Genomic DNA, 13,259 nt, shown 5'->3' on the forward strand with positions numbered 1-13,259 from the left:
GACAAATTCAACCCACACAATCCTCCATTTGGGACATTTTTGATAAATCATAAAATGTTTATATTTAAATTACATAGTTTAATGATATGTGTGTTTTATATCTATCTATCCATCCACCCTCTATCAAAACTGTTCTAAACCTTCCCTGAACCCATAGGAAAGTTTACCTGCAAAGAATAACAATATCAGTCCAACTGTTAGCGACATCTTAAGCTACAGCCAGACAGATATCCATAAAAGCGAAGCTCTACAATGGTAGGACAAACGAACATTAACACGTGTGTAGTGTCAGAACTTAATAAAAAGAATATTGATGTATTAGTCTTAACAAAATTGTAAGTAAATTTGTTCCAAAACTGCATAAATATAGAATACTGTTCAAGGACATACTTACTTTTTTAGGACAAAAGTAAAAAATCAGCATGTCCTAATTGGACATTGACATATGGACAATCTGATAAGGATTATAAAGTTGCTACGCTTTCTAAATCGAACTTAATTGTTGCAGGAATTATCATGCAAAGTTGGAAATCGCTAGGATAATTCTAACATGTTTAAATTATCGTAAATAGCTAACCGTGCCGGTCGACGGACGGACATATTCTAATATTAGGAAAGCTTTTAAAATTTCATCTAAACAAGAAAAAAAACTGCTTGAACCTTTTATTAAAAATGATGTCAATAACATTTAATCTTTAAAAGATATTTTTGTGTAATTGTGTAAAAAAAAGAAAGATTATAACTAATCCCAGGATAGCTGTTAATTACTCCACAAAGTTTTCTTATTCGTTGGCAAAACAACTTTGGGGACTTTTATTCAATTTTGATTGGTTGGTTGAGTGTCCAAATGTTTCAATCACTAATTGCAATCTTCAGAAGGGGTAACTTTGTGTATAATTATTGTGATGAACATTATTTTCATGATCATTGTCTTATCCCTTTAGATCCCTGGCTAATCCTACGATTTAAACTTAAGTAATGAAATGAATATTATTTTTTCTTTAATGTATGAAATTTTATAATAATTACTTTTTTTATGTAAAAGTAATAGTGTAGAAGCATAAAATAAATAAATGATGAAAACTAGATAAGTTAATTTTGGCCAATCATTTATAATTAAAAAAAAATTACATATACAGGGTGTCCCTCGTAAACTGTTTTTTTTTTAAACGCTTATTACTCCCTTAATATTTGAGCTATCTTAGCAAAATAAAAAGTATTTGGCAGCCTATACTACTGACCATTTTATGGGGTAAAGATGAAAAATCCACAAAATAAACAGGAAAAAATATACGAGGTATTACATAAGAGGTTCATTTTATTGAATTTAGACTAACCCACAAGAAAATATTTGCTTTGTGAACTTTAGGATTAGTTAGGGTCCAAACGGCTGGTAGCTCAGACTTTCTAAGCACAAAAATAGAACAGGCTTGACATGGCATACCAGAAATTCTCAATACTCAAAAATTTGAAGAGTAATAGGAATATTATGTAAAAATAGACATGATATTGATCTTCTTTGTTAATTTTCATGTGAGCTCGCTTCAAATGCACACAAGAACCTGAAATATACCAGATTTTTAAATTAGACTACAATGCCATTTCTTAAAATATCTGGTATAAGTCTTTGTGATCCACCGTTTGACCACCAGCTGCTTTTAAAGTTAACTAAGGCATTTTTTTTCTTGTGAATTAGTCTTATATTCACTAAAATCAGCCTGTTATATATTACCTTGTAGATTTTTTTCTGTTTACACTGCGAATTTTTCATTACTATATCATTAAATGGTCAGTAGTAGGCTGCCAAATACTTTTTATTTTACTAAGATAGCTCAAGTATTAAGGCAATAATAAGTGTTTAAAAAAACAGTTTACAAGGGACACTTTGGACACAATAAAAACTGTCCCGAATTTGTATTAATTTTGAGGAACACGACTTCAGTGACGTCATATTTTTCTTTCCCGAAAAAGGGAAGGGGGGAAGAAAATCTCTTCAAAAGAGATGGGGAAAACACCCTTTTCTCCCATCTCTTTTTTCTTCCCCCCTTCCCTTTTTTTTTCTTTCCCCTTTCCCTTTTTCGGGAAAGAAAAATATGACGTAACTGGAGTCGTGTTCCTCAAAATTAATACAAATTCGGGACAGTTTTTATTGTGACGACACTTTGTAGTTACTATTTATTCCACTAGATGACCCTAATTTTAAAACTAGATTTAACCTTTAGCATTTGAAATACTTGTAAAGTGATAATATTGGTTTGATAATTTGTTTATTTTGTAATAAAAAGTAAGTTTTTTTTTATTTTTCTGAAACGTGTTTTACTTGTTCAGTCACTTTTAAATATTTTATCATTAATAAAGTATTTTTTATCCTATTTAAATGTGAGTGTTTACCATGAATTTCAATGTATAGTAATATTTTATGTGCGATTTAATCGCTTTTTAATGATCAAGATGCTGCACTCTAGCATCTAGCAGTTATAAATAACACGGGACCTAAGTAAAATAGAGAATCTTATCAGTTCAGTAGTTATAATGATCTTACGCTTTAAACAGAAAAGTATTCTGATTTGAAAAGAAGATTTTTCATAAATTGTAAAATTTTCGAAGGTTATCTAGATTTGTTGTTTATCTGTCCATATGTATTAAAGGGTAGCTATTACAATTAATTAAGGAGTGCTAGAATTCTCATATTGATTTCAAACTTGCCATGATAATTCCTGTAACAACAAAGTTTAATTTAGTGTGCAAGAACTCCCTAATTAACCAGGTTGTTTTGTATTGTCCGTTAAGATCTCTCCAACCACTGGAGCATTTGAGTTTTCCATTTTAGGGAAGCTTCACATAGGTCACGGTTTGGCTTTAGGTGCAAGACAAATTATTTTTAAATTTACACCTTGGGATGGTTTTAGTCTATTTTTCTATCCACTTCTACCTCCTCCTTAGATTATGGGGGGGACCCTACCTACAATTACCACTTAGGTCGAGAATTCTGGTTCTAGCCGCACATTGAAATTATTCTCTGCCTCAGAGAATAGCAATGTAAAGCATCCATTCGCCCAATTGGTATTAGGTTACCAAATAGTAACCAACATTTTGATTGCAATGCTTTTGTCTGGAAGTCCTAACTGTACATGATAATGAGTTGTGCCTGTTTATGGGCAAAATAGTTCCCCCCCTACTCTTACTATTTATGTCATGGGTCTGACTAAGCAGCAGTAGTTACCATTTTCAAAGTATCTAGTTTGACTCGGTGCGGTCCAATTACCAGAAAAACTGCTCAACAGCAACGAAGTTTGTATGTAGCGAAGGATCTTGCTAATAACTAGACCATTATAGTTCTCGTTACAGTCATTGTCTAAACCAAACTTAACTATTTTATATCTCCTAGATTCTTTTTAAAAGCAAAGCTTTTCTATAATTAGGGTTGGTTCCTCCGTACGGTACAGACAGTTAGCTCTTTTCGTTAATTTAAACAGGTTAGAATTGTCCTGTCGATTCCAAACTTTGTATGATGATTCCTGTAGTAGTTAGGTACAATTTAGAAAGCGTAGCAACCCGATAATTGTTACTATGATGTCCGTACGTCCTTTTTTAACATGTTGATTTTTTAACCTTTTTGACAACTAATTTTTATGTGATAAAATTATGGTTTATTAGATGGTCAATGGAGTGTCAATTTCACTCCCATAATGGGATGTACCCAGGTTCTACGAAATACCAGAAAAAAAAATTGTTTTACCAGAAAAGCGGTAAAGCTGGTCAACCTGGTAAAATATACCAGTTTCGTGGTAAATTTTACCAGCAAAAATTTTAGCCAAAAAATTAGTCAAATTTTACCATTTTTTTTGTAAAATTTGACGAAACAAAAAAACCCGTTTTTTGTGTTTTAAATTAAAAACAGCTCTTCATAATCAGTTGTAGTACTTTAAAATAATGACTTCTATTCAATGAAGCCTAAATTTAAAATTTTTTTTTTTTTTTTAAATTTTACCACTTTTGGAAGTTTTACCAAAAATGTGGTCAATTTTACAACTCTATTTTTCAGGTTAAGTCCGAATTTTCGGACTTAGACAAAAAAACGCAATTTGGTCAATTTTTACCAAAAAGTTGGTAAAATTTGACAAGGTATTTTTTTAGGCTAAGTCCAGATTTTTGGACTCTGACAAAAAAAATGAACTTGGTAAAATTTGACCAACTTTTTGGTAAAAATTGACAAGGTAAATTTTTAGGCTAAGTCCAGATTTTTGGACTTTAACAAAAAAAAAAACTTGGTAAAATTTGACCAACTTTTTGGTAAAAATTGACAAGGTAAATTTTTAGGCTAAGTCCAGATTTTTGGACTTTAACAAAAAAAAAAACTTGGTAAAATTTGACCAACTTTTTGGTAAAAATTTTTACTTTTTATTGAATTTTTTCGCATAAAAGAAGCTAACTTTTTTTTAAAACCTTGAAAATTATTTCATCATTTCTTTTAAAACATCCTCCCGCATCGTCAAAAATATATCAAATTTAATATTTACTTATTTGAGCTAGCTTCATACGAATTAAAATTAAAAGAAAAAAAATCCAGGTGTGTGTGTTTACGCAGATGTGCCGTGTGCATTTGAATTTATCGATTTTTCATCTTTAATATAAATATGAGCTTTCGTATATTCCCCTGAATGTTTCTAAAAGAAAGACAGAGATTTCGAATTATAGAGTAATTTCGCTACAAAACTTATATTTTTAAGTTTTGAAATTTATGGCACCTCTGTGCGCGCATGCGCACTATTGATAAGCTTATGATTATTTGAATATAGAGTGCCAAAAATAATTATTAGTTTTGATTCAATTTAATCAAATATTTTGAATCAAGAAGTAAATTACTACTCAATTTTCTCTAAATATTTAAATTTGTAGAATTTACAATTTGTTTGGAAGATTTTTTTTAAGCAAGATGTTTAAAAATGTGGCAAAATTGTGGAACAACAATGTTTCATGATTTCTATATTTATGTTGTCTTTGCCAACCGGAAATACCACCGAGATGGGTTTTTAAAAGATGAATGCCACATTTTTTCGGCGTTTTTTAGACATTGATTGATTGAACGTTGACGATAGAATTTCAAACAGAGTATATAACATAAAAATACTGAATTTTAAATTATTTTTTTAGCAATTTTTCTAATGTCTAACACAGCTCTAAAAAGATGCATTAATTAATATGCAGCAAAAATGGATTGAAGATAATCTTTTTTTTTTCTATGAAGGCCGTACCATCAAAAGCGAAATAATTAAATAAATCATTGTATACTCTTTTAGATTTCGCGAATGTCGCGCTTGTTATTCATAGCGTAAAAAATGTCGAAAAAACGCGGCAATATCTTTTAAGAACCCGACCGGAAATAGATTCATATATGTTCATATATGGTTAACAACTATATATATATTTAAATATTTTTTTTTAATATTGAATGCACTATATTTTTTTATATTCTATCGAATATATATTTTATATGTCATTACAAAACTATATTACATTTAATATTAACATTAAAAAAAAAACATCAATTTAAACTTTCGTAACCCTGTATTGGCTTCAGAAGTACAGTTCTACAGAAACCACGGTACACGCTTGAGCTAGCATCACCAGCATGGCTCTGCCTAGGCTTATAATTAGAAAGGCCAGGGTATTATTAGTGGTTGAAAAGTTTGTACATTATTATTACAGGTATTGTGTCTTTAAAGGGACTGTGAACGTAAATTTTTCTCATCTTAATATCAAATCTTAACATTATCTTATTCATAATATCTCACAGATAGAGCAAAACGCGCTTTTGTTTGCTTAAAAAACGGCTTTTTCCGACGATTTTTATAAGGTACAGGGAAAGGAAGAAATTTTCCGTATTATATAAAATGTCCATTAAATTGATTTTTTGGTATTATCCTCTTAGAAATTTTTTTTTCAATATTGAAAATTTGAGTACCCCCCCCCCCCCCCGACAGCGAACTATGAACTCTGGCCGCAGCGCTCGGCTCCCTAGCCTGCCTAGCCGCAGCGCTCTGCCCCCTTGCCTGCCTAGCCGCAGCGCTCGGCCCACTTGCCTGCCTAGCCGCAGCGCTCGGCTCCCTAGCCTAAAACCTAACCTAACCTAAAATAGTTGTTCGTCGGTAGTCGGGGGGGGGGGGGGGGGGGGGGGTACAAAATTGAAAAAAATTGAAAAAAAAATTTCTAAGAGGATAACGCCGATTTTTTCTCCCATTATAGCTAAAATTAAACTTTTTCACATGGTACAGAAAGACATCCTGTTAATTTTATTTAAGAAATAGATATTCCTAATCTAACAATAATTTTATTTTGGTCAGGTTTATGGTAATGAATGTAAAGATGGACGGGCGAACATGGGAGCAGTTACTCTTTATCTTGCTGCAGATAACTCAACTCACCCTCACAGAAACACCACCAAGACGCAGGCACATAGATAATTATTATAGAGAAGTTACGATTTTCTTTAAGTATTTAAGAACAAATTCACTAGCATTTTGCTTGTAAAGAAGAAGTAATGAAATTAGTTTGTTTAGTCAGCACACTAAATCTAAAATAAAGAAAAATTGATATTAATGTAGTTTTGACCTAAACAAAGAGTTTCCAGTATGGCTTTGAAACCGATAAATATCCCCTGGATTAAAAATGGTTCTGGGCCATACTGAAAAATTACGTATTACAGACAATTTTCTATGAACAATAGTCTAGAAATTATATTATCAATACCAGCTTTGTTAGGCCAGTCCTTTGGCCCCTCGGGGCTAACAAAATTGCTATTGATCTGAAAATTTCTCATTTTACCAGTCGCGGAAAGCTGTCTATAATACGACGCGATAAATAAAATCAGAGACAAAAATACCATTTTTAGATAAAAAGTATACTTTATACCTACCTACACACTTAAATAAAAATAGCCTATTTATATTTAATTTGTTCTTGGATCTTTAGTTAATAGTTATCTATGCTTATCAGGGAGGACACCCTTGGAGGAAGGTTGACCCAGGCCATCTTCCAGACCCTCATTGTCACATGGATCAAGGCTAATCTCTATGTTGTTGTGTCCTGTGAACTTTGGGATCAGTTTCTAGAGGTAATGTTAGCTATACTATAATTAAGATAACCTGCAGAAATAGATATTTTATTACTTGGATGTTACACTAGATTTTTATTTTCTCTAATAAAGTAAAACTCCCAGTTGGCTAAAATGACGATAACCCTAATTCGCCCCCTTTACTCCATTCCGTCCCGTCCTACTGGATAAACAAACTGACCATTGAATGAGTTTCATGTTAGCAACCTAAATTGACTTCAATTTTTCCACTGTCATCAATATCCACGTATATTCTATATCCATTCCATAATGTTTTATTTGTTCTACAGTACAGGAATCAGATCTATTTGCCAATCGTCCTAAAGACAACCAATGGTTGATTGTACGTCAAGCTTTTAATTTTAAGAGGGATAAAATGAGGGATTTCAAAGGTTTGAGGTTGGTAATCTAATATATTTTTTTTTTAATTTTGAAGGGAAACAAATAAGGGGTTTTACGGGTTGAGTGGAGTTAACACCCTTTAAGCCCCACCCTTTAAAATCTGTATCAAGAATTAAAAATGAAGTTTGGGGACGAATTTTTGCTTCATTAATTTAGATGAATTATTTTTCCACCAACTTTTCTACTTGTCAAAATAAGTTCGTTTGTTTTAGGTTTTGAGTGGACTAACTTTATGGGAAGAATTAATCCGGGAGTGGTTTAAGACTATGGAAACCCTTACCAGAGTGTTAGCTAGACAGGTATATTATTTTTTTAATGTTTTTTCCATTAAAGTTTATAAAAATAATCGATATATTATTACTGGGATGTTGTACCACATTTTCATTTACTCTGATAAGGAGATGCTCACAGCTGGCTAAAATAAAGATACCCCCCTTCTTTAAACCCAATCCTTACCCTACTACTGGTTGAACAAACTGACCAATAAACGAATTTCATGTTAGCAAGCTAAAATAACGACAATTTTTTCCCCCTGTTGTAATATCCACGTATATTCTACATTCATTAGAGTAGGTGGTATTATCCTTTTAGAAATGTAGCGCTCGGCTCCCTAGCCTGCCTAGCCGCAGCGCTCGGCCCCCTTGCCTGCCTAGCCCCAGCGCTCGGCCCACTTGCCTGCCTAGCCGCAGCGCTCGGCCCACTTGCCTGCCTAGCCGCAGCGCTCGGCTCCCTAGCCTAAAACCTAACCTAACCTAAAATAGTTGTTCGTCGGTAGTCGGGGGGGGGGGGAGGGGGGGGGGTACAAAATTGAAAAAAATTGAAAAAAAAATTATAATTATAAAGATGTAATTTTGTTAATAATCATTAATGATGTGGATCAATTTATCGGGGATTGCCTTATCCCTTTAAATCCTTGAAGTTTTACCAACAAAATTCCGTTTGTCCCACTGTCTTATTTGAGAGCTTTACTCTCATAAACGTTATCATTGTTATTTTGTGGAAGGGAATTATGTTTTTTTGTAAACGCGAAGCTTTTCTATAATTAGTGTTGGATGGCCGGTCTGTATGGACGAAACTCATAGCTATTATCATTAATTCAAGCATGTAGGAATTGTCCTATCTATTTCAAACTTGTTACCTACTGATTATTTTGGTCTAGCTAAAAAGTATAAGGTTTCTACTTTTGTCGTATTTTTTTAGTTTCATACCTATAGTTTTTGATTATAACAAATTCTTTTATTTAGATTGTAAAGAAACAAGACCTCAGATCAGCATTTGAAACATAGGGGGCAGTTGAAGAAGTAAGTTACAGAAAAGTTTCGCAGCTTATATTTATCTTCTGTATAATAATACAAACAATATTTTGGTTTCTTTACAACAAAATGGCTGGGTGTTGCCACCCCCTTAAAAGTCAAGGCTTGCCTTCACCTTTTCATTACTTGAAAGCTGACACCATTCTAATAAATGTATGTGGTCTCTGTACCTAGTTTTATTGATATTACTATTTTTAAATTCAATAACATTTCATTATAATGCCAAAAATTTAATGTTTAATAACTTCGACGTTGATAAAAGTATTTTTGTAGGTATTTATTGGTGAAGGTTATGGTTTTATAACTTTTAATCATCCCGACGGAGCTGACAAAGCAGTTCAGGTACCATTCTTTTGATACTTTGGGTACCCAATCTTCTTACACTTTGGCTCCAAATCCGATTAATTTACGTTAGATTAGAGCCGGTTCTGAGCCACACAGAAAAGCAACATACATATCGAATCGAATTGAAGATGATTTTATACGAAATATAGATAACAGAATTAATTCCTGGCCTAATTAATTTTCTTGGTCTGACCCTAGAGCCAACAAAACTGGAACCCTTTTATTTTTACTCTCCGCGGAAAATCGCTGAGTGTTGTACACAATACGATAAGAAACTTTTAACTCCCATTAATAGAGGTTAGATACGGAATAAATTATCGTTTTCATGAGGACCCAAATAATCCTCTATTTATCATTTTTTGTTTGAAACTTTCACTACTGCTTTTAGTTAGGTTTAGGGAGATCAAGAAGGGTTTAGAATATTCCACAAGGGTAGGAGGTATTTTTAAGTTATAGGGAATTGTTTTGATTTATTTTTACCTTATTGTTATTAAACAAACTTCAGGTCTTGAAGTTATTTTTACTTCACTTTATTTTTAAGGAAATGAACGGTACATTATATGCCGGTGAACGGCTGAGAGTGGAAATATCCCGGGGACGAGGCAGGGGACGTGGAGGCGGTGATAGAGGACGCGGAGGTGATAGGGGGCGCAGTTCTTACAGAGGTAGAGGCCGGGGTGGGGGCGGGGATAGGTATGAAAGACGCAGCCCCCCACATTACTCTAGGAAAGTTTTTGTTTTAAAAAGTAAAAGTTAGAAAATCTTTAGGTAGGCTTATTTATTAAATGTAACGTTTAAAAGCAATGCATTTTTTGTAATTTCGCCATGGACTGACGTACAGTTTTGTTATAAAGTTGCTGCGCTAATAAAACAGCAGTACCTAAGATAAAAAAATTTAAAATTAATCTTCCAAAATACTTACTAAAAATCATCGAATTTTTTTTTTCAAAATGAAAACATTTAAAAATAACAGAGGTGGCTCTAGAGGAAGGGGAGGTGATAAGGGTGGCTTTAGAGGCAGAGGCCGTGGAGGGGACAGGGGTGGTTTCAGAGGACGTGGTGGCAGAGGGGGTGGTAGATCCCCTCCACCAAGGTAAAATTTTAAATTTTAAGATTAGTTTAGATATTGCTAGCGGCTGCGGCCCTAGCATTTAGGGGCTCTGTATTAAAAAGGATAGATAGGGGACAGAAATATAGTCTAAAACCATTCCGTGTCATATGAGAAGCTTTCCTACCTATAAAGGAGAACTCAATCGGTTTAGTAGTTATCGAAATCTTAAGCTAAAGACAAAGAACCTTTTTACTTTAAACAATTTAGTATATAAACAAAATATATTAGTGTAATTTCCAAATTTGCTAACTTTAAATGCCTACCATCTCTTTTATTGCTTTATTAAAGATTTTCTAAAATTACAATAACTTTCCTACCTAGATATGCTCTTTTTTATTAGTTCTTCCCTTTTCTAACAATCAAAAAATTTTAAAAACCTTTTTTTTAATGAATTTTAACTTTTTAAGTAAATTATTTTTATTTTTTCAGGTATGAGAGGAGAGATGGCTACGGACCCCCCTCACATTACTTCACAAGGGAGGCACACCCCAGGGGCGACTACTCCCCTCCACAACAACGTTACAGAGGCCCCCCACCGCCAATGAGGGATATGTCGCCACGAGGACCCCCCCGCGGACCTCCTCCCCCCCACCACAGAGAATATTCCCCGTCACCCAGGAGGGGACCTCCCGGTAGGGGCCCACCACCCAGGGATTACTCACCTGAACCAAGAGGTCGGCCACCCCCAAGGTAAAATCAAATTTATATCAGGGATGTAAAGGGATAAGTCAATGGCCGATAAACTGATGAACATCAACATCGATGATACATAAAATTAGTGGTTAAAAAACGTTTGAACACTCAACTTATTGAAACAATAAATCAAAATTTAATTAACTCCCCAAAGTAGTTACCTAAGCCAATGAATAAGAAAACGTTATAATAAAACTTTTGGGACTGATGAAATTAACAGTTCATTGTCTCCTCTCAATAATGACATAAAGTACCTAGTTTTTTTTACCTAATTTGATTTTTAATAGGTATTTTTTAGAATTTTGATGATATATGTTATTTTTAATAGATAACGACATAACATTTACTTATTATAAACTAATCTGAATATTCAAGGTACATGTCATCACCCCCATCCAAAGGGCCACCAGGTGACTATTCTCCAGGACGCAGGGGACCTCCACCCTCCCCGGGTAGACGTGGACCAGGGACCAAGGCTATTCAGGAATGGGTTATTAAATGATTTAAGACGAAGTAAAATATTGTTTAAGTTTAAAAAAAGATTGTACTAAAATAATTTACGTTTCTGTAGACACAACGGGAAACATGGTTCTTATGGGATAGGACAAAAGACGAAGTATTGAAATTAAATCAAGATTTACCTAATAAAAATTAGGTACTCAAAGTTTTTGAGTTGACGAATAAGTAAACTTGTTTCTGAAACTTTGGATACCATTATGATATTTACACCATATTTTACCCTCCCTGCCTGGGGTTTAGGTCTAAATTTATCTAATATTAGTACTTGTTTGGGACAGGGATCTAAAGGGACAAGACAATGGCGGATAAATTGATGTACATCAGCAATGATGATACACAAAATTACCCCTTCTGTGGAGTATAATTAGTTGTTGAAAGCTTTAGACACTTAACTTGATTAATCAACCATTCAAAATTCAATAAAAGTCCCTAGAGTTGTTAAAGCAACGAAGAAGAAAATAAAGCTTTGGGGACTAGTGTAATAAACAGTCCACTTCCTTCCTTCATTTAATCCTCCATACCTTAGGACCCCGCGTTCCACGACTCCATACGCCACGTGAAGCATATAATCAGTAATGCCGAGTAGTATGGACACAGCATGTTCTTGTTAGCCACGGATGTTGTTACTGCTTATGTTTTCCAGGTAAGCTTTCCCTTTATTTTTTCTCGTTCTGCGTTTTCAAAGATGTTTAGTTAGATAAGTTTGCTGATTTTTTTGCCACGTGTCAAGATGCCTGTAGGAAATGAATGAGGGGGGAGAGGGGGAGTCGAACCTACACACTTTTATTTTTGCTTTCAAAAGAAAAAATTTAGGTGTGAGAGTAAGGGGGGGGGGAAGTTCTGACACATTTGCGTAAACAGCGAGTATAGGCTTTATCTTTGGGACGGACGGACGGACGGACGGACGGACAGACATCGTTCTACTTTGTATTATAGATTAGATATTTAGTAGGGAGGGATGGGACATTGGGCTGTAAATTACACTAGCCCCCAAAGTTTTCAAATAACATTTTCTTATTCTTTGGCCTAACAACCTTGGGTACTTTTATTGATTTTTTATTGGTTGGTTCATTAAGTTGAGTGTCCTAACATTTCAATCACTTATTGTAATCTACAGAAGGGGTAACGATGTGTATCATCATCAGAGATGAACATCAATTTATCAGCCATTGTCTTATCCCTTTATATCCCTGTAATTATCTAATTAACTAATGAGCAATTTTATTCCAGGTTGAATATCAGTGATACGAGGTCGAATGGGGCCGGTGCCCAGCAAATCCAGGAGGTTGCGCAACAGTTTTCGCGGCCAGAGCAGTAGAATCAAGAAAAATATGTTTAAGTGTTGTTTCAATCAATAAAGATAAAAATGAAAACAATTTTTTTTTATTTTTGCGATTTATACCTACAAGCGATGTTTTTCTATAATTAAGGTCAGTCGTTTTTTACCACTTTCTCGTGATTTTTACCACCCGTTTTTACCACAATTTTTGGTAAATTTTTACCATATTTACCCTATTTCTGGTAAAATTTTACCAATTTAGGGCAAAAATATTACCAGGTGTTGAACAGTTTTACCACTTTTTCGGTAAAATCTTACAGAAATTTGCGGTAAGATTTTACCAAAAAAGTGGTAAAAATTGGTCAAAATCTGGTATAAATTTGCGTCCTAAAATGGTAATATTTTACCGGAAATCTGGTAAAATTTTACCGATAATTGTGGTAAAAATCGCTGGTAAAAAGCGTGAGAAAATACCACAAAAAG

At 33.8% G+C, this 13,259-nt stretch overlaps 1 protein-coding gene across 6 annotated transcripts; it reads left to right on the plus strand.

Annotated features, from left to right (window-relative positions):
* The first annotated feature begins 5,453 nt into the window (after window positions 1-5,453).
* Window positions 5,454-12,870, plus strand: LOC145332815 (ral GTPase-activating protein subunit alpha-1-like). Of its 6 annotated transcripts, XR_013884318.1 has the most exons (7): window positions 5,454-5,709; window positions 6,345-6,452; window positions 6,997-7,114; window positions 7,729-7,815; window positions 8,761-8,817; window positions 9,103-9,171; window positions 9,716-9,761. XR_013884318.1 is itself a non-coding variant. In XM_080177884.1 (6 exons), exons 1-5 carry the CDS (start codon window positions 5,633-5,635, stop codon window positions 8,800-8,802), a joined length of 432 nt encoding a protein of 143 aa, XP_080034010.1. In that variant the 5' UTR covers window positions 5,484-5,632; the 3' UTR covers window positions 8,803-8,817; window positions 9,716-9,761. The 6 variants fall into 6 exon arrangements, 4 of the variants coding, with proteins under 4 accessions (XP_080034010.1, XP_080034011.1, XP_080034009.1 ...); XM_080177884.1 differs by lacking the exon at window positions 9,103-9,171 and having other exon boundaries at window positions 5,484-5,709; XR_013884319.1 differs by lacking the exon at window positions 7,729-7,815 and having other exon boundaries at window positions 5,580-5,709.
* The last annotated feature ends 389 nt before the right edge of the window (window positions 12,871-13,259 follow it).

The sequence above is a fragment of the Acartia tonsa genome, chromosome 11 (assembly GCF_053477335.1).
Source record: "Acartia tonsa isolate MP-2025a chromosome 11, ASM5347733v1, whole genome shotgun sequence".
NCBI lineage: Eukaryota > Metazoa > Arthropoda > Copepoda > Calanoida > Acartiidae > Acartia > Acartia tonsa.

Excerpts from the sequence above, each read along its gene's own strand:
- LOC145332815 (XM_080177883.1), top strand. The coding sequence starts at position 9,719 with ATGAACGGTACATTATATGCCGGTGAACGGCTGAGAGTGGAAATATCC. Across the intron at positions 9,899-10,145 it reads GCAGCCCCCCACATTACTCT|AGAGGTGGCTCTAGAGGAAG; the intron begins AGGAAAGTTTTT and ends TTTAAAAATAAC. Across the intron at positions 10,268-10,714 it reads GGTAGATCCCCTCCACCAAG|GTATGAGAGGAGAGATGGCT; the intron begins GTAAAATTTTAA and ends TTATTTTTTCAG.